The sequence below is a fragment of the Athene cunicularia genome (genome assembly GCF_003259725.1).
Source record: "Athene cunicularia isolate RWA chromosome 4 unlocalized genomic scaffold, athCun1 chr4_part2, whole genome shotgun sequence".
Taxonomy (NCBI): Eukaryota; Metazoa; Chordata; class Aves; order Strigiformes; family Strigidae; genus Athene; species Athene cunicularia.
The window spans coordinates 17,770,325-17,792,011 of record NW_020799099.1 but is presented as its reverse complement, the minus strand read 5'-3'; the positions used below and the strand labels follow the sequence as shown (position 1 = coordinate 17,792,011).

The 21,687-nt window shown below is 38.6% G+C and overlaps 1 protein-coding gene across 3 annotated transcripts in view; it reads right to left on the bottom strand.

Moving 5' to 3' along the window:
- The window catches only part of TACR3 (tachykinin receptor 3), a 38,324-nt gene extending 20,364 nt beyond the window's left edge, over positions 1–17,960 (bottom strand). The window contains exons 1-3 of one of the 3 annotated variants that reach the window (XM_026847856.1): positions 17,901–17,960; positions 17,212–17,668; positions 821–1,009 (exon numbers count right to left, since the gene is read on the bottom strand). In XM_026847856.1, the coding sequence (XP_026703657.1) occupies positions 821–1,009; positions 17,212–17,651 (629 nt within the window). In that variant the 5' untranslated portion in view covers positions 17,652–17,668; positions 17,901–17,960. Of the gene's footprint in view, positions 1–820; positions 1,010–17,211; positions 17,748–17,879 lie in introns of those variants that run through there. The other 2 variants (XM_026847857.1, XM_026847855.1) reach the window with 2 other exon arrangements.
- Positions 17,961–21,687: the final 3,727 nt, after the last annotated feature.

Here is a 21,687-nt window from a genome sequence, read left to right as displayed (position 1 = left end):
TAAAATCCCAGTGAATGATCAGTAAAGAATCCCCAGCTGTCACTGAGAGTGACCTTACTGCCCTAAAGAGAAATATCTGTGCGTGGCTCCTAAAATGATAAAAATTATATATGACCAGGGCTTCTTTAATTTGCCTGAAAGAGAGCAAAAGGTCGAATTTGATGCTGGATGAATACACAGGCTTTCAGCCTTGAACACAGTGTTCATCTTAAATGCCAGTGAAGACATGAAAGGGCAGATAATGTTTCTATGACTAGGTAAACACTTATTTCTAATTCTGTCAGAGGGACAAATAGGATATATTCAATTTAATTGACTGTTATTCTACACTTTCAGAAATGGGAAGCAGTTATAGGACTGATATCTGAGATAAATAATTGTGATGCTGTAACAGAATGGAGTGGGAAAATCCAACCTCTCATCAAGAGGAGATCCAAGAATTATTAGGACAAGGAAAGGCTGGAAATACTTGTTTTCCTAGTTAAGATTAAAATGAATCTTGCTTTGAGTTACATGTTCTGTCCCCATTTCTGACCATCTCTGTCTGTACAGAAGCAGCCATCTTAAGTGAAGCAATGATGGTAAACATGCAGCATGGGATGGAGAACACTCATAGAAGTGGAAGAGAGAATAAATGTTTTCAACTTATCGCTTAAAATGCTCTGTCTTCCTAGCTTAGGAAACTTGCTTTACATTTCTCAACGGTCAATGTTATTAGTTATTCTGCATGTAGAGTATCTGCGTGATACTCTACAGCTTTTGTCAAGTCCCTTGCAAGTGTAGACACCATCATGCACAAGTTTAAAAAACAAAAGCTTACGTAAAATGCTGTTTTGGACCACCTGGCCATGCTACATAGCAAAGAGTTCTCCCAGGCATCACCTTGGTTATGGAGTATAGGCACTGGGGAAAGGCCAACAGGAAAGCCAGAATCCATATGCTCCCAATGACCACTTTGGTAGCAGTTGCAGAGAGCCTAGGTTTCAAGGGATCAATAATGGCCATGTATCTGTAAAAGAAAGCAAACACCTGTGCATAAGAAACCTTCAGAAGTTAGGATGTGTCTAGAATCAACCAATGCTTAGGGTTAGGAGAAGGATAAAAGCAGACATATTTGTCTTTCTGGAGTTCTGACGGCATTGTGCTCTTTGGGTGGTTCAGCCCCTGTGAAGGCAGTGCCGGAAGAAAAAGAAAGTTCTTTGAATATTATTTTAAAGCTGTGGGACACCCAGTTAACCATATGTATACCAGTAGAGCAACTATTTCTCAAAGAGTTAGTTAATCCTGTTACTGCACAGTCTGATTGAAAAGCAACAATACAGATGGATCCTCTATTACTCTGCTACAAAATACAGGGTTTATCTCTCATTAAAAAATTAACAGCCAAGCTGTCAGGGTCATTAGTCATCTGTCCAAAAGCTACAGGAACCTGATAAGTCTGCATACATTTATTTCAGTAGACATAGACTGATTCTGGATCATCTGCCAAAGAGCCCCACACTGCAACTGGTTCATACAGAGACTGAGAGAGCAGCCATATAAGCATTTTCTCAGGCAATGTAGAAACGATAAAAGCACCAAGAGAAATAGATGCATAAAGCATGAAAATGTGTCATTTGCTTTCTCAGTTCCTGTGTTCTCAGGTAGGATAGTATTCTTCTTGCTGCCCTATAATTGTATCGGCAATCCATGTATGCTGGTAACTTTAGAAGTACATGCAAAAAATCATTAAAATGTTTACTTGGAGTAATTAAAATCTAAAAGCTTAGGAAAAAAAGAGCAACAGGAGGACTTCAAGATAGTAATAGAAAAACAAGTCTTGTTTTCTGTCTTTTGATCTCTATTATAGATGCAAGGAACAAGGGAGAGAGAAATATATACATATCACATATTTCATGTGGTTTTCACATTTTTCTTAGCATGACTACCACTTTTATTTTTGGGCTAAACCTTGAATTAAGGTATTTTCCACCAACTTCCCTGATCACACTGTTTTGTTTCATTTAACAATGACCAAATATTGACTAAAAAAATCATTAATCATATTAATTAATTAGAAACACTGTTCAAAATTTCTTCCACTATTATGAGGAATGCTGATAAGTTTCAGCCAGAGTCACATGTAAAGAAATTTTTGTACTTCTGTAAAACCAGGTAGGTACTGGCTAATATGTATGTCCATATTGTGTTACTGATATAGCATACTGAATAACTAATTGCATGTTCTTTAATCTGACATCCTAATGTTTCCAAAACAGCACAAGGAAATGGCTGTTACATTAATATTTTGCTTCAGATCCAGAGGCTTCCCAAAGTACATTAAAAAATCCTTTTATTCATGGTTGAAACACAATGCTGTTTCCAAGTTAATGTAGGAGTTAACAGATCATCAATTTAAATAATTTCCTTGGAAATATTCAGTGTATCTGTGCTTCTTCAGGAAACTGATCTGCCCTTCTGCAGTCATTGGTAGCACTGACATTCTACACTGTGTTTCCCAAATCCATTGCTTTTCTAAAATCAGGATTAGAATAGTATAATAATTTAGAAGCTCCTCAGGAATAACCAGGGCAAGTCAAAAGGAAACTAACAAAATTAAAATATTATTTTCTGTGTTTTCTTGTGTTTTCTAATTTACTTTCATATTCTACAAAAATACCTGAAACCGATAAGAAATTGGGATGGATACGAAAACCAGCTTGAATGTTTTACTAGTGAGAGTTTTCCAAATTTCTAGGAGAATGTCTGGATCAGTTTCAACAGTTTGTCATCAGTCACAGGCAATATTGGTAATTCTGGAAAAGCAAACTCATTGCCAAAGAATAATTATGGCCCATATACTTTCACTCTCCTTCACAGTACACACATCCAGTTATGTGATCATCTTTGACAAGGTTATTGGAGTATATCAGTGGTTTCCTAAAGGTCCTCTTTATTTCCATTGTAGGTCTCCCATCTTCATGCCTGTAACTGCCCTTGTCCCTGTCTGTTTCAGGTTTTAAAATACAGTTAGAAAGTCAAACTACACCTATTCCAGCCTACATGTGTAGAAAAAATATTTTCAAAACTTTCCAGTATTGCTTCCCTCCTTGCGTCATTTATACCTTTTAAAGGAATTGCAATAGGTAAAAGATGTACTATGGCTTTTCATCTACTCTTTCTCTACATTTCTACCTCATATAAAGATGGATTGGGATGGATTCAGAGACTATTTTCTGTATGGAAAATAACATAGGTGGTAATAGGCCTTGTATGGGAGGACTGGGAAAAAAAATCACTTTGTCTCATCAACATTTGTAGATTTTGTGCTGTTGAGACTTTAGGTGATGCTGTGGAGCTTAGAAGTTATAAAATCAGTTTACACTCACAGAGAATCAACTATTTGGTAGGTAAGCAAGCATAAATGAGTAAATCCTATTCCAAAGTGACACTAATATGCAATTATTGTTACTTTTCTCTACATTTGTCCTTTTGATGTTCATACATAAAAAAAAAAATAAATCAAAGCCATTCATCTTCTGTAGTTCTCATCTTCTGCCTTGGCTTTAGATCATAAGAACACTTCTTATACTGTTAGGTGACTGCTCGGGTCTGTGCATCCAAATCCAGGCAGGATTTCAGTTGAAATCCATTTAAATCAATAGATAAGCTGCCATTGAATCGATCCTTTCTTTTGATGAATAAGTTCTGTTCTACTGCAGTTAGAAGAGTAGCACTCATTTAAAATGAACGAAGGTGTGACCTGTCCTAAATGTTACAGTACATACCTTGGTTCTAGGCAGACTTGCCCAAGATTTTTAGGTACAGACATTAGCTGTAAGACAATAATAATAATATTCATAAGAATGCTCCTGATAAGAATTTGTGCAAGTAATCTTCTACATCCGTATTTACCTGCTATGGCAAACAAATTTCATTCAAGATACCCCTACTATTTTGAAATTTCATACTTGAGAGATGGATAATTATGGAACAGATATTTGTTTTAGCAAAAATAATGCCATTTATAGCATTAAATCCAGCATCTGCCATCATAGTGGTACTCAGCCTCTAGTAGACATGATAACTGTGCTAATATCTTAAAACATCTAAAAGCTGTCAGAAACAGAGAGTGATCTAAACCAGATTTGATTCTGAATCATCAATTTCCATACCTAGAATTGCAAGTCTATTCATTTTGCATTGTTTTTACTGCACTTACATATTTTTTTTTCCATAGGGCAATTAATTCCTCTCTTCTTTACCTGTTTTTTTATTGTTTTGTTTTTTTTCAGCTAAACTGGTGCTTTTGGCATTACATACTAACTATGAAATAGCTTTATTGAGTGCTGGGTGTCTCGTCCTGAGAGAGCAGCAGATCTCATAAAAATATACATCTCATGAAAATATACATCAGTTGGATTGTTGCCTTCTACCCCCTGGTTCCCTTCCCTTCCAAAGGGAAAGGCCAACAGGAAGGTATCTTCATTACCAAGTTCATAGTCATGAGTCCTGTCTTTCAAATTAAGATAGCTTGAGCATGGGCTGCTAGATACAGTCCAACATGCTTGGTGATCTTTACCTGTAGTAGGTGATAACCCATAAAGAAATTACCATTTTCACAGGCTTGTGGGATTCTCAAGGCATCTTCTCCCACCTTGGAATAATTTCTTTCAATTGTTAGTTTTCTTCACGTTGTATATTGTCATGATTTTATGTGATATTACAGAATCACAGAATCATCTAGGTTGGAAAAGACCTTGAAGATCATCCAGTCCAACCATTAACCTAACACTGACTGTTCCCAACTACACCAGATCCCTCAGTGCTATGTTGACCCGACTCAAACACCTCCAGGGATGGGGACTCCACCATCTCCCTGGGCAGCCCATTCCAACAGCCAACAACCCCTTCTGGAAAGAAATGCTTCCTAATATCCAGTCTAAACCTTCCCTGGTGCAACTTGAGGCCATTACCTCTTGTCCTATCACTTATACTTGGTTAAAGAGACATTGCCAAATTTCTATTATATTCACATTATTCTTATTCCCAGTTACGTTATTCTTATTCCCAATAGGTACCAGCAGTAATTCTCTTCAACTGAGATAAAATTCTGTTGGTTTGTCTCCCTGTCTGGTGACTGCCCTTTGAAGATTTAGATTGTTTGCATGAAATGACTCATACAGCCTGAACTGATAAAAATTTTAACCATTGACAGTCTGAGTGACGTAAGTCAAAGGACAAGGATCAGACGAAAAGAAGGCTACTTGTCTTTCTTGTTGAAAGTTGAGTAATAAGCCAACAGTCTAGCTTTTGCACAATCTGGATTACAAAAACAAAACAGGCAGTCATTCTAACAAACAAGATGGGGAAGAGGTGGAGGACCCTTGGCCATTCCCTCAGTAATGCCCTTGTGCAGGAAGGACTTAGCTGACCAGAGAGTATTGACAGCTCTCTACTACTGAGCCTTTGATAACAAATCTAATTTATTCTAATTTCCCAATACACTAGCAATTACAAAGAAGTATCTAATTCGTTCCCTAAGTGACTTTTCTTAGAAACAAAATCGCTTAATTAACATAGTGAGATATTGCTTTATATCTGCAATTGTTACACTCACTCAAACTTGTCATATAAGTTTGGTAGCATTTTCCTAGAGAAGCCATCTTTGCCATAGTTAAGGATAGTGGATGTGGAATGACTCTCAGTTGTAGATTAAAAAACACCTCTGTAGCTGAGCTGTCTCTGAATGTTCATCTCTGTAGCCAAAGGAAGCCTAGAAGAGCATTGAGTTCCTTCCTGCACTGTTAGCTGTCATTTGCAAAGGAGGCTTAGCCACTCCTGCCTATAATTTTGTTTGCTGGAAATGTTATCTTGACATTACTGGTACCTAAGGGTGGTAAGTTTTTTGTCTATCTCTTTAGCCTCAATCTGAAGGAGCAGTAGCTAATTTTTCAGTTGACCCTTGCCTTTGATCTCTCTCCATTTTGGCCAGGATGTTTCCATCAGGAATGAAAGCTCCTGCTAGCACAGGCTAGAGGTTCTATGCTTAGTGAGGTGAGGAGGCTAAGTGTGGGATAATGTGTATGTATGATGCAGGATATTGTCCCTATATATTCCAGTTACCCATGGCTGACAACTGTGTTGTCTTTCATGGTGTAACTCTGTCATTAGGGCTTGTTTGCTTGATATCCTTACATATATTTTGTATGGGAAAGTGCCAGTTACCAGGGGAAGCAGCAGATATGCTGTCTGAATTGTGCACTGAATGCTGAACGTGGTGTAGAAAAAGGAGGATTGTGTGAGTAGGCCAGGAATGAAAGGGAGAATGATGAGCTACAGGATCTGGAGCCAAATCAAAAGAACTGAGACTGGGGAACGGTTTGCTGAATGCAAAAATAGGAATAGAAGTGAAACAAGAATAATGAGAAACTAACAGGAGGAGAAGCAAAGAAAAGAGAATTGTAGAATAATAGCAGATAGAAATTGGGTTGAGAGAGAAGAGAATAAGAACGGAAACTGGGGTGATATAAAGGCAAAAGACTTACGAGAAAAATTAGCCCTAGTTGTCTAGAAATTCCAAGGTACGTAGAAATGGTAGAAGAGCACAATGTTTTGACAGTAGGGATCTGTGGTGGCAAGCCCTTTTGACTCTGCAGGTGTATGGGAGAGAACTCCCAAAGAATTGTTCTAACTGTGATCAGCCAACCATAAACAGCGTGCAAGGGGAACAGATGGACTTCTCTGATGCCCTGATGTCATCTGTCTTAACTCTTCTTCATCTCCACCATTCTTTCAAGTAGCCTGAACTTCCCTGGTCCTTCTGAAGTCAGTGAAAGTGGTGAGTGCTGAGGCCCTTGTAGGTCCACCATGTTATTGTGATATTTGTACACACATCTTGGACCTCCTCACACCTCTGTCTCTGAGGACACGAAAAGATGGTAGGCATTTGAGCTGAAAAAGAATTTATAGTAGTTACAAGTCACTGAAGACTCATTACACCACTGAAAAGCGTTCTGTAGCCACACAAACATTATTCAGTGGGGTGCTGTGCCAATATGCTTTTCAGTCTTTGAACATTTGCTGTTCAGTCAGTCACCAGGCTAGAGCAATGGGACTGCCCACCAAAGGGCTCTGAACTCTCACTGAGTTTGATTTCAGGATCAGACTTCTAATACTTTCTCACTCCAGTGGGAGTTGCTGGTAATGCCACAGATAGCTTGTTCCACACAATAAAGTGGGTATGCTGAATCTAAAGTACATATCAACTGAAAATAATTAACTCATTATCCTCATTTATCACAAGAAGCAGAAACCGTTATTACCCCATCCAACGTAAAAACTAACACTTGGAAGGTAATTATAAAATGGAATATGCACATTTAAAAATTTAGGGATGTAAATATATGCAGGTAGAGACTCAAGACAACACTTTCAAGAATGTGGATTGTTCAACATCCACACCATGTTCTAGGTAGGCATTTTTAGGCAGAGCTTTAATTTAATTACTAGAATCATTAACACATGGTTTTGTTTGCTGTGATCATGCATCTCACTGTCATCACTTTTCTTCCGGCTTTGGCTTGTGTTAATCTTTGTCCCTGGTAATTACTACTGAAGTCACCAAGGGTGTTTCCACTGAACTTAATGAGAAATAAGTCAGGCTGCAAGTTATAATGGCTGGTGCATCACAGTGTGCTTGCTGCAGCCCTCTTTTCCTTCAAGACTTTTTATCTGCTGGGGTTGGAATAGATCTAGTTTCCTTCAGACCTGCTCAGTTTGGCTGGAGTCTACAATATACTGTTTGGTACTTGTTTCTTGAGTTCGTCAAATCAAGAAAATCTGTTTTCTCTGAAACAAGACAGTCCTCATTTGAATAACATTTATAAACTCTTTAAGCTAGTGGTTATAATGACAGCATAATTATGTACCTCTCTTACAGTTTGCAAATAACATAAGAGACAAATAACTGGTAAGTACTGTAAAAGCTCCTGAAGTTTGTGTATTATGGTCCTGACAGTAGAAAAAATAAAAAATAAAAAAAATTCCTCGTTTTTTTTTTTTATTTAAAACAACATACACGGACTAATACATGCAGGAAAATCTTCCCTCTTAACACATTATTTAGAAAATTGTAGGAAAAAACACAAGACTTTTAAAAACAAAACGATGTTCAAAATTGGATCCTACAAATGCCCATCTAGAAACACTGTTGGAACCCTTTAATTATCTAAAGTGGTTTGCTTTGCCTGTTTACAGTGTGTTTATAAACTCAAATGGGAAAAAAGTAATCAATTCAGTCCCAGATTGTAACAGGAAACTGGGACTTGACAAAAGGAAGAGACTGAGAGGAAATCATAATTCTTGCATATAAATAGCTCATCAGCAGCTGACAGCAGAGTGCACTTCCTTCATGAATGCACAGATGCTGTTATTCCCTCAAAACAGACGCTGGTTTTGAAACTTTGTATTTGGAATCAACTAGTAATTAAGAAACTGAGGTAGGGAAATTGCTATGATTCCTGCCCTTAATTAAAGCATTGTTGTGGAAAATCCTACAAAAGTTTTTGTAAGGTAAGTACAGTAGACTAAAAAAGATGGAATGAACTGTGAATATTTTTAGAGGCATTTTTTGTATGATGGACACCAAATCTTTAACTTTCACATTCTTTGATTTTTATCTTCTACTTACTAGTGCAAGGCTCCATCTTTTCTTGTCTGAGTGGTCTGTATTCATTCATTTAGACTGACTTTCTCTGCAGGAAGAGTGGCTATGGGCATTTTTATAGGACTGTCTCTGAGTGTTGAATAAGACTGGTTCTGGTGGCCAGAAGAATTGACAGTGAGCAATGTTACTGTTCTACAGTGATCACCTTAAAGCTAATAGCATAAAGAAAGAGTTTATGATAGCATGATAGATAAACAAACACACTTGTGAGAGATCAGTGGGTAATCTCCCAGAGGGATAACTTGACCTTGGTTTACCCAGAGGCATATGTGCTGCTCTTGGTGAATGGCTGTCATGCTTTGAGTAGGGCATAACACTGCCGTTTGTCTGAAATCGGGACTAGTGTTCAATGCCTTGCTCTTGGGTACCTCTTAACAAAAACCTTAAAACAGGAATACTGAAATTCTTCAGTATTGCTGAGTTCTCAGTGCAATGCTTTCTACTTGAGGAACATTTTGTTAACTGACAATGGGCTAGATTTTTATAAGTGTGGAAATGATTTCACACAATGTATTCCATATCTATGCATATTGGTAGAAAAGGGGTAACATTTTTCTTTGGTCTGTCTCCAAAATGATGGACTAAGTCACTTCCCCTAACAGAAGGGCTTCTCTTTCTCCTGTTCTTGGAGTACAAACTAATCAGGCTATCAAGGACCAACATCAATGCAAAGTCTACGAAAAGAGCTCCATCTGCACAGACCTACTCTCTTATTGCCTAAGTTTTGGACACTGTCATATGAATTATTCTTTTTTTCTGCAGTTATTTGGAAATATTTTTTTTTTTAGTAAACACAAATATGTGAATGAAACAAATTTCTGGTTGGTAAATCAGTCAGAAATACATGCATATAGGCAATAATATTCAAGAAGAAGAAGGAAAACAAAAAACCCCAACCCTTCACTATCTTTGAAAAGTACTGCAGGCTATATTACATCATGAACTGCAGATGTATCTTTTAATAGTTTTCACTAAGCTATAAATAAGGGCACTGAGAAAATGTATTTAAGGCTAATACTGTCAAAAATGAACTTCTCATTTGAACATATGGTTTGAACCTGTCAGATGTTTCCTACCTGGAACAAGAAGACCTGGGGCTAGCCACTGCTGTAAATGTTGCTTATACTCCTAAAGATATTGGAGTATCAACCTCATTTTTTCCATGGCATCTTTTGAAAGCAGCTTGTTACATAGAATATTTACACAATGCAAAACAAAGAGGGAAGAAATAGCTGTTATGCCTATATTTACTCCCAAACTATCTCAGTATGCTATCAATAACAAAACTCTGACACGAATTTTGACCAAAACCCAAAAAGTTGCTGTCTTTTTGCCTGATCATTATGAGTTTGTACCATAGCAAGAAATGGATTGTTTTTTCTACATCTCTGACAGTCTGAATCTTGTAGCCATTGCATCAGGATGTTCCGCAGAAACTGTTCCACCTCTTAGAAAGAAAGAAAGAGAATTGTCATACCCAGAAAATCATTTTAGGCCCCCAAGTCATAAAGAGTCTTTTATATTTCACCTCTTGATTTTTGAACCCTTAGTGTTCTCCTGTTCAACTTTTCCTCTCCAGTTCTGAGGACGAGCATTTTTCAGAGGGCAGCCTAGATACTGGAATCCAGAAATATGATGTGCTTCACCTTAAAATACAAACTGGGAAACACAGAGGAGTGGGGAAGGAATTTCCTATTTGGATTCTATAGTTTGACTGGCAAAGTAATAATAGTAATAATAGTGATAATTTTAAAAGCATGTCTTGCATTTTTCCCTTCATGATATGCAGTGTCCGAGACTGATTCATGAAGTCATGATTGTGATATCATCTATTAGTTTGGGAAAAAAGATGTATTGAACTTTAGTTTGAGGGTAGGGCAGGTGGTGTTTTGTGTAATTATGTGACACTAGAGGCAGGTAAAGCTAACTAACGATAAATGGCATCTTGTGGAAAAAAAAACCCAGCACAGTGAGTTTACAGAAACATCCCTCCATCCATTTCTTTGAATGAAAATATTCTCAGATATGAGAGGGAGATCTCTTGGGGGGAAACAGCCTGTAAAGCACAAGAAACTTGAAAAGAAATCCATCCACCTTTTTGTTGTTCCTATGTTCATCTCTCTCTTCCCCCATCTTCAGTGCAAATTCTCTCTTCTTTTACATGGAAACCATTTACTTTGAGACAACATAGTTTGAGGGAAAGGAGTGAGAGAGGGGCCAAAGGCTGCAGTTCTGTTTGGGTTGAGCTCTGTGCAGGGGACAGCAGCTGGCTGGGTGATGCATGCTTCAACCCCCTATATTTACCAGTGAGCGAAGCACAAAGCACTTGGTACCAAGCATATGTACAAGAATGCAAGTACCAGTATACATCTCCTTTGCTGATGCCACTGCCATATGACCACAACATATGGTCATGCCCTGTGCACTACACATCCTAACCTGTTAGACATATTTGAGATCATTTTTTTCACATACATATTTCCTTATACTTCAGTGTTTCTGAGCACACAGGACAGGTAACAGATATTCTCAATTCAGATAATGTTATTTTACATCAATAGTTGTGTATGGTTTGACAGGTGTATCAGTTTAAAATGTTTATGGCACATGAAGGCCTTGAGCAATTTGTCCCAGGAATAGGAACTCAGAGACAGATACCAAAATGTATTCTACTAGAAAGATAATACATTTTTCAATGTGCCAACTGCCTACTTCAGAATTTCAGTAACATTCATTTACAGGGCTTGTGGTACTACTTTGTAACAATAACTGCTCTTGCAGCATACACTTGAAAAGAATGAATAGGCTAAGTGGTATTTTGAGGATCTCAGTGTGTACACATGATGAATTTAGGTTTCATTTGATAAGTTGCATCATGTGCTTATGCCTCATAACTGTCTTCTGTTACAAGCTTATATCATATTACTTATGGTGGTCTAGTAAGTGTGTTGAGGGATTATTATCAGCCATCAGTAACTGAACAATGTCACATAAAAATAGAAAACTGACCCAGTATATGTGTGCTTCTGTAGACATATTAGAAGTCTAAAAAATCAGGTGGGAAACTAGAATGACAAGTTTTGAATAAGGATATTGGTGTAATAGGCATACTAGAAACTAGGTAGGAGGAATGTAAACCTAGGAGGAGAAGATTGTGCAAGAGGCAGAATAAAACTGAATGCTAAATATAGTTTAAAATCAAGTCAAGTAAAACAAATGTATTAATGAATAATATTGAGTTTTATGGTTTTAAATTCCAAACATGACTCAGAAAAAATAAACTTCAGGATTATATGCTCGGCTAATTCACAGTAATAATGGTGACATGCCAAAAGAAATAAGAAAGACTGTGATAGCACTTAATGCAATAATAATAGAAGGTATCACTGACTTCTATGAAGACATAAAATGTACTCTTGGTCAACATTAAAGACTGCCCTATGGAGCATCTATGAAGAGAAGCCTAAAGTAAACAAGAAGCTCTTGAATTGGTCCTGAACAGTGTCTATGGTCAGGCTTAAATGTTATTATTCTTTGAATAGTGTCTAGAGTATGGCTGGTTTTACCACCTCTGCAGAAACAATAAAAGCCCCCAAAAGCTGCTATGGTGGGATTTAATTTAAAAAGGGGAAACTATAAAAACTTGAGGAAACTTATCAAAAAGAAATGAAGAGGTCAACTGAAAGGAAACAGAGACTGCTAATAACAAGAATCAATCATATGCTGAAACATGGAGATTCTCTAATTATCTAATCTTTTATTAGTGAAGGTTAATTTGATTTTGAGTCTGGTGTTCAACAAAGTGAGTGTAGGGGTGTTGGGAAAGAGGAAGCTGGGCCTATGGCTCTTGGATTCTGACTTTCATTCTGCTGCTAATTGTTTACTTGATTTTTCAATCAGATTTTTAAAAACATCCCTCCTGATGTCAGCATGTTATCCATGTCAACACATGATGCTGTGTAGTCATATTTAAGTGAGCTGTCTGGGGTACCAGAGGTAAGAGTGTTGCTATACCTGTCTTTTAGCTCTAATTTTAATAGCCTTATTCCTTCCAAAAATAGAGTCACCAACACAGTTCTGTGGCATAAATACAAATAGGAAATTTTAGAACAACTCCGTGGGACTAGACAAATGTAGAATAAAGTTCTGTATCTGCCTGTAAGTCAAAAAAAAGGGCATTTCATTCTATCAGAAGGATCAAAAAAGCAGGGAAAGATGAAGTTATTGAAATAATAATGGGACTTTGGGACATGATCACGTTTTAAGTTTTTAAAATGGTGGATTACTTTGATAACCTCTTGATTTGAAGTTCATTACTGAACTTTTATTATTAATCGCTCACTGAGCCAGCAAATTGTAACAGCTCCAGAGTTTACAGCAAGACAACATGTGAGGAAAGTTTTGTGATAAAAAAATATGGAATTCTCTTTAACATTGTACTTTATTTTTTCATTCTTCTATTGCAATACCTTTGACTCTGCAAGCAGTTGAACTGAAAAATGGGCTGAGATTTCTGCAGAGTATAGGGCTAGGATAGATAGGTAGCATTTGGCAGAATCTGATCTTTAGAAAGGATTGTCAAATCCATAATTTTTCTCTTTCCTGATAATTTATTTTAAAAAAAAGTTATGTAGGTCTTTTTGATGCTACTATGTTGACCCATGTTGAACAGCAATAAGCCTTGCAGGCTGTTTTGCAGTAAGGCACAACACCGGGGTATCGTAGATGTAATTTTATTTACCTTTGCATGAAATCCTGACATATATATGTCATTCTTTTCAATTACTTTTGCATATAAAGAAATCTGATATATATGTAATAGCTCTTCAAAGACCAAAAGTTTGCTTGCATACTAGGAAGAAAACAAATGGTAAGATGTGAATAGGCTCAGCAACTACCCACTGTCACTGTTAGAATATCTTGTTTAATTCAAGAGCAGTTGATTTTACAGAGTTAAACTTGTTGAAATGAGGAATGAGTATGGAATTGCTGCGAGAATAATAACTGAGAAAATCATGTTGTAGATGTGCTACATGAAAAATATGCTACAGGAAAAAATGCATGTATACTAAGTGCTGTACTGAAGGCATGCTATTTCATGCTATATTGCTACATCTCCAAACTTCCACTTTAACCATCAGATATCTGCAGAGGATTTCTGGGCTACATACAGAACTGGTTGTATAATGAGGCAACCTTGGGATTGGAAATTAATTGCCAGTGTACATGAACCACCTTTTTTGCATGCTAAGAACTAGTGGGAAGGGACAGTGGGTCTTTAATGGCCAGGGCCAGATGGCTTAAATTCTGGCTAAGTTACTGTCTTTAATATGTCCAAGAACTGTACCACAGCCACTAGTCATAGATGGAGTTAAGACACAAGACCCTTCAGGATCATGCACTGGCCAGTGGCAAGGGCCTATTGGCTTCAGAACTACCCCCTATTCAGTTTATCTTAGGCTATTTTGAAAGCTTATTCCCATAAGGTAGCTAAAGGAACTGTTGCACTGGAAGCAGTGTAACTGTGGTACTGTGCAGCATAAGCTACAGAAGAACGAACGAATGAATGAATGAATGAATGAATGAATGCCTGTGAATCAGCACAATGTAAAATCTGTGCTGCTTCTGATACTTGAGCTGGCTTGGTTAAAGCTACCTGGGGCACCTCTGCAGTAGACTGCAAACAGCTTGTTGGAAAAAAAAGCAGAAGATGGGGGAAAAAGACCGCCAGGACAGGGTGGTTGGATGCTTTCATCCTCAGCTCCCAGTGCACCACACCCCACTGCAGGAACTACCTACTCCATAGAAGTCTGTGTCACTCCAGTAATTTCACAGTGCACCCAACTTAGACAACATGGCCTACAGAATCAGATGTGAAAGGAAACATGTACTGCCCATGACCTCTGCTCAGTGATGTCTAGAATCACAGTGACTCTTTCATACTCTGTGAAAATTTGGATGTTCTAAAACTATCAGTGGAATGTGTCACAACATACTTTTTAATGACTTGCAACTTGTGACATGTCAGTATTTTGGGATGTTAACAATTTCTACTTTAAAATCATCTGATACAATCCCACCATTTCAGTTCCCTCAGTAGCTTTCCTCAGTAGCTTTATCCTAATTTGTAGCTTTTTTAAAAAATATTTTTTTTTAAATTAACATGAATGTGTAAGGATAAGTTTACTGGATCAAAACTAAAGCAGTGTCCTGTCTAAAGCACTGGCTGAACTTTTACAGAAAACAAATGGGAACCAAAGTTTTAAAAAATGTCCACCCAGCAGATCTGTGCCCTGAAATAGGGCAGTCTGCATGTCCAAGGACATTCCTTGGGATTCACTTTGACCCTCAGTTTTCTATTTGACTCTGCAGAAGTGTTCTGCAGAGGTAGCCAGGAAAGAGTTAAAGGTGCTGACCGCATCAGGTGTGATTTAGTATAAAAGAAAAAAGCATAGCAGTGTGAATAGGGAAGGAGGGATAGACTGCTCTTCTGTTTGTTTTACAAGATGTTCCTCAGTACTACAGAAGGCTCACCTAAACACAGCTGTGGCATTGCTCCCCCCAAGGGAAGATTTTGATTTGTCTTTGGGGGCAATTGAGCTTGGAAGATGTAGTGAGGTGAAAATAGTGATTTCTTCAGGGGATTTTTGGACAAGAAATAGATCAGAGTGAATAACAGTAGTGAGGAAAGCATTTCCAATATATTTGTATCTGACCCTTGCACTTCAGACAGTGTGGAGCAGGGCTGTTCTTTACTCACTCTGGAAGTGCTCCCTTTGGGTTCCCAAGGAACTATACTCACCTTTGTTTCCAGTTTCTAGCATAAATTTAGGAGCTTTCAAGGTAGAAAGTACTACATCTCTGTGAATGTTTTTGTCAGAAAAATGAAAAAACCTTACTCAGAGCATCCTAGTAAGTGCTTGGCTAATGACATTATCAGCTGCAGCAATAACAGTTAAATTTGCAGCATCAACTAAAACACTTTTCTCTTTCTGAAAAGCTCAAAATAGATGAGAATCTTAAACTAAGCTCAAATTGTCAATGGAAGAAATCTTTGCCTGGCTAAAGATAATATCACCAGCTTTACACTACCGCCTCCATTATTAATGGGAACTAACAGTTGGGAACGAGATACATGACTGGCAGGAGGAAGGTGCACTGATTTTCTCCTGTCTTCACCCATCCCTGGAGCAGAGGGGTAGAACAGTTGTAGAGAATCTCATTTTGTCTTTCACTTTTAGCTTTATGGAACAGAACCACGTCTGGCTGAGAATGCCACCTAAAATTTACAATTACTAAGGGCCAACAGAAAAAAGCATAATTATGAACTTGTCTACAGCACAGACAAAAGTCACAACATGTTTCCAATCTTTGCACCTGGAAATGAGAAATAACATTTCAGGAGATGGATTGAACCTTATAAAATCTTAACTATCATCACCAGAAAGTACTGCAGTTCTCCCAAGTCGATTCAGGCAAGATGCGTAACGTGATTTGAACATGTGAAAAGGAATTTTGTGAGTAATTTCAATGCATTGCTAAAAGGAATAAAAGATCTGAAGTAAAAGTGATCTGGTTTCCTGAATGAAATTTCAGGAATTTATTGGATTTCTAAAGCATGGGGTAAGTTATCTCTCCAGTGTAGCAAATGGAAAATGATCATAAAGAAAGGAACATTTCCTAGGGGAGACTCACAGCACCTGAGAAAGATGGTCCATCAAAACACCTCCGTTGAAAATCTGACAACTACATCTTCCCTTTACTCTATGGAGACTACAGCTGTCCTGTTCCATTGTTGTCAAGAGTACAAAGGTAAAGTTTTTCCCTGTCCTGTTTTCGTTCAGTCACAAAGGCTTCTTTTGCTGTAAGTAATCAGAAAAAAATCAAGCACTTTGAAACCAGGTTCTTACCAGACCTCTGGATATGCACAGACAGCAATGTAAATAGTCTCATTAGTTACAGTCAGGAGGAACCAAGCAGCTCAGAGCTGTCTGTGAGAAGAGATATTAAAAACAGGGTCTGAAGTGATTTCTGAGGAGGCGGCATATGCCTCTGCCAACTGCAGAAATACCAAGAGGAGGGAAATTTGAAATCCTCTCCCTTCACACACAATCTCTACAACTCCTTATCAGTATGAATTAGAGACATTGACTGAGGGACAGGTACTGTTTTCACAGGTGGGGAAACAAAACCCTGAGCAATATCTGCTTTATAGAATTAGTATTAGAGGATGGAGCACAGAGAGCAGCTGAAGTCAAACAGAGGAAGTGTTTATTGTAAAAGAAAACAAGAGAGTAAAACCTATGAAAGGCTGAAGGAGAAAGACCAAAGACAGGGAGAAAAACAGTGTGTTAGGGAGAGATCTTAAGTACAGAGGAGCACAACTGATGAACTATTGAGGGCTTTGCCTCTCATCACTTGATTACTGCTATCTCTGTATTTTTATTTCATCAGAGAATCTGATCTCAATCTCTCACCCCTGAGCTTTTCCTCTCTTTTCTCACCTGTCCACAGCAATTGCTGTCATGGAGTAGATGCTGGCGAAGACTGCTGTAATTGGGAAGAAATTGTGGAAGCGGCAGTAAGCCTCTCCAAAGTACCACTCACTGTGCAGTGCATAGATGAAGTTGATGAGAGTATTGAAAGCAGCCATGGAGGCATCAGAGAAGGCCAGGTTCACCAGGAAGTAATTGGTCACCGTCCTCATGCGCTTGTGAGCCAGGATAATCCAGATGACAATAACATTTCCAAAAACGGCCACTGCCACCACACCACCATAAGCCAGAGACCATAGGGCAATGCGCCAAGAAGGTTGCACAAACTGATTGGAGAAGTTGGCTGCTGAGGATGCTACAGGGGGAGAAGTGTTTCCAGCTGGCACTCCCAGTGACTGTCCCCAGGGATCTCCTGCTGCAGCAAGGCTCGTGTTCCACCTGCTGCTCATGCTCACGTTCCAGTTGGCTGTGGGGACAGAAGTCATCTTGGATGCTCCTCTCCTCTCTTCCAGGAATGATGTGCCTCTCCCACCTCCCTCTGCCAACCCTCCAAAATCCCCACTAACAGACAAGAAAAGGAAAAAAAGAAAAAAGGAAATAAGGCAGCATGGCAGGTAATAGGAAGATCTGTCAGAAAAAGCTTTGCTACGGTGTTCAAACTGTTAGAAATGCTGTACCAGCTGAGTCAGGAGAGCTACCTCTGGGTAGAACAGCATCCTATTCCTCTTCTGTACAATCACCTCTTGCTTTTGATTTTGCTGAAGGAGAAGGGGACTGGGAGCCAAGGCACATTTTATAGGCTTGTGAGTTCCCAGCGTCATGAAGGGAGTGGAGCGATAAGCTCTGTCGGCTGGTAAGATAACACCTCTTTCTCTCTGTTCTCCCTCCTCCCCCTTTATTTCATTCATTGGCAGCAGCAGGCACTTTCAGGAGCTGTGGAGAGTGCCATGGGGAAAATGAATTCTTGTCTCGTTTATGCTGAGAGATTGTTTTATAATGCTTTTCTTTAAGTTTCATTATTGCGCTTTCTTTTTAAATAGTCTTTTTGCCCTGTCTTTGCAGGGCTAATTAGCTGGCTTAGTTGAACATCCCAGGAGTGAGACTGCTTTTTATTAAAGCTGTTTCTGGATTATTTTATTCCAGATGAATTTAGATATGCTTTTTTACTGCGGTCTTTTCATTTAGTATATGCTTTCCTTTTAACCATTTGTTAACTACTGATTTGGAATAGTGACCTCTTTCAGATAAATAAACACATCCTGCTGCTCTCTTAATTTCACTTCTCAATCTGTAATACGCAATAGACATCAAGAAGCATTTATAAAATTAACATGACTATATTTTTCTTACAGCCCTGACTTGTAAAGCATTTGCATGTTCAGCAGACACTGATTTTTGTTGAAACACTATGCAGCCCTAAACATAGATGTCCTTAAATATGGGTAAATTGGTAGGGGGTTTTGTTTCCTTTGTGTCTTTGAAGAAACATATTTTTTAGGTTTTTTTTTTTACCTATTTCCATTTATTCCACACTCAGTACTATTATTATTATTTTGAGCAAACAATATTTTTATGTGCAATGGTTTCTATAGTGGTAGAAGAGGGTAAATGAGGAAATTTAACACCTGATGTTTTCACTTCCAAGAAATCAGTTTTCTTGTTAATACATTGGGAATATGCACGCTTTATGCAAGGGTTGATCGCAAGGGACTTTAACAAACCTTTGTTTTTCAATAGGCTGAAGTCTTTAGGAAGAAAATGTGTTTTATTGCTGAACTGCTCCATGCTTCAACAATTTAGAGTTACTACTTGTCATCAGCAGAGGTTTCAACTGTATCACAGCAGTCAGAGCTGTTCAATACCCCTATCAGACAATGACACATTCTACATTTTTTTTAAAACAAAAGCTTAATACAAAAATCAAATATTCCTGTGTGCCACTTCATCCCTGCTGCATTTACCCAGTGGAAGTAGTGTCTGCACTTTAATTGTCAGGTCTTCACTGCAGTTTTAATTTGAATGGCAGCAATTGTGGCCATTTCTATATGCTTCTCAGTTCTTATCAGCTGACATGATTCCATGCACCAGTCCACCTCAGGCTAGAAGCTCTGCTGACAACCACTCTTTGCTACAGCATGTCTAGAACCTACCCATACGCTGTAGGTCCTCATCACAGGAATACCACTGGAGTTAATCCCACAGTTCCATTTTGAGTCCCACATCTTCTATCTGCATTGTCTTTCATCCTCTCCCTGGAGGTGAGTCTGAAGAAAGGAATAGTAGTTCATATGCTGTTTCCCCACAAGGCTTTGTGCCTTGCTCTTGAGAGATCCCATAGTAAGAAGCATAGAGACTGTAATAGTGCTGAGCAGGTTGAACCACTCTTTAAGTTAGCTTGAACTACAGCAAACTGTAGGATATATTTCTCTGCCTTTTGGGCATGTATAGAGGGGACTTTGGGAAGGCAGTGAAGAATAAGCAGTTGAATAGTTCAGTTGCACTCTTCTGGTAACATCAGTGGGGTGCTGGCCAGAGGGTTAGTAGCTAGGGCTGCTTGTTGTATCATACTGTCCAAGATAGGCCAGTGGGATAGACTGAGAGAATCCCATACCTGGGCAAAGAAATCTGACTTTTAATTAAGGCAAAATCCAAGTAAGAAATTGAATTAACCATAATAAAGATCTCTGTGCGTCAGTGATGAAAGAATTCAAATGATAGTTCCAATGAGCAAGGAATACTGGACTGACTAGTTAGAGCAGAGACACGGACACTCAACTCTTGACTCTGGATGCTTCACTCAGGATTTTCATATGGCTATGAGCCAGAAAGCACAAACCCAGCCCTATACCTTTCCACCTGTATGCCCAAACTAGGGACTCCAGATCGTATTCTTTTACTAAGTTGAACTTAGTGCACGTGTCACATGTGCTTCTGTTGCTTCCACTCAGCTCTCCCAGCCTCTGCTCTATTAGTCCTTTTCCTTAGTTTCAGCAGAGACACAGGGACCTTACTTCTTGCACACAGTACTGGTAGGTGTGCAGCAGAGCACAAACCTATAGGAACAGCATCAGTATAGCACCTGCGGTAACTTCCCCTCTATAGAAACGTAAAGGGTCTGTGTTTGAACGATTTCCTCTGCATAGTTCATGGAGTCACATTACGATCTTGTGTGCAAATTCTGTCTTGGGGGTGAATTTCCCTAAAAAATGTGCAATATGCAATAGTTCTGTGCCAGTGCTGCAAACTAAGGGCTGTATTTTCTTTGAGAGCAGGAGTCTAATTTTTTGTTCCTCTTTTGTCACAGGAATGAACCTTGTTCCAGCTCTCTGATCTTGGAAAATTGCTTGCCACTGCATACAGCCAGTTCTGGAGAGACCATTCCCATATGTCTTTCCCTAATCCTCCACAGTGCCCCCAAGGGAAATTGTTGTCCTCAACACATTCCTAGTCACAGTGTGAGAAGTTAGCACAAGTAAACATCCCATTATGCAAGCAAAGCTATTAGTAAATTGAGTCCTTGAGACTTACTTGAAACAAAAATCAGGAAGATTTTTGTATTCTGTTTGTGAAATATCAGCCAGACCACCAACACAGTATGTGCACAAAAGCATCAGCTTTTCAGTGTAGAAGTGAAAGTGTGATTGATTCTGGTCTTCCTCTTCAGGGGTATCCTGAGGAAACTGAGAAAATATTCTGATCCTGTAGGGAACGTTTTCTTATGTACTGTGCTCTTGCCATCCCCTCTCCTCCACACGAGCAGAAGAGAAACTGTGGAGTACCATTAGCATAGTTCCATTTAGTTTCATTAGCTGGTTGCTCAGTCAGCTGGATGTTACCTGTTGTGTTGCAGCAGGTATCCAAATCTGGCGGAAGAGGTGGCTGAGTATCTGGAGCTGGGTTTTTTTTAGAAATTGAACACCGAACAGCACAGGACAAAGGCTGGCCAACTGGAAACATTTACAGTTCTTTTTGAAGATGACTGTAAGAGTTTGCTAGAATAAATTCCTCCATGCCCTAGCTTTCATTCTTATTGAAACCCTAGAGGAGCAATGTAGTACAATTGATGTAAAATCAGGTCCTCCTACATCCAAAAGACTACAGAAAAGAAATAAGTGGACCTGCCCTTTGCTAGCTTACTTTCTATTATTATTTAACTCATTAAGGAAAGAGGTTAGGCAGCCAATAACTGGCTCTTGCCTAGAAAGGAAATTCGCTTAGATAGTGAAGTCAGCTGTGTTTCTCCATCAAAATATGTGTTGATGATACATGTACTGATTGAAGTTTGGTCATCTGAAGGTCATCAGCATTCAGTTTCTCAAATAAGTTCCACAGCAACTTTTATGAAAACATTTGGATTAATAACTTCTGCACAGCAAAACTTGCCTGACTGTGATGAAACTTATGCAAAGATGCTGCACAAAAGACAAAGATCTGTGGTTTTGTTCAGCCTCATAGAAAAATAAGGTAGTTGTAGAGGGTAACAAT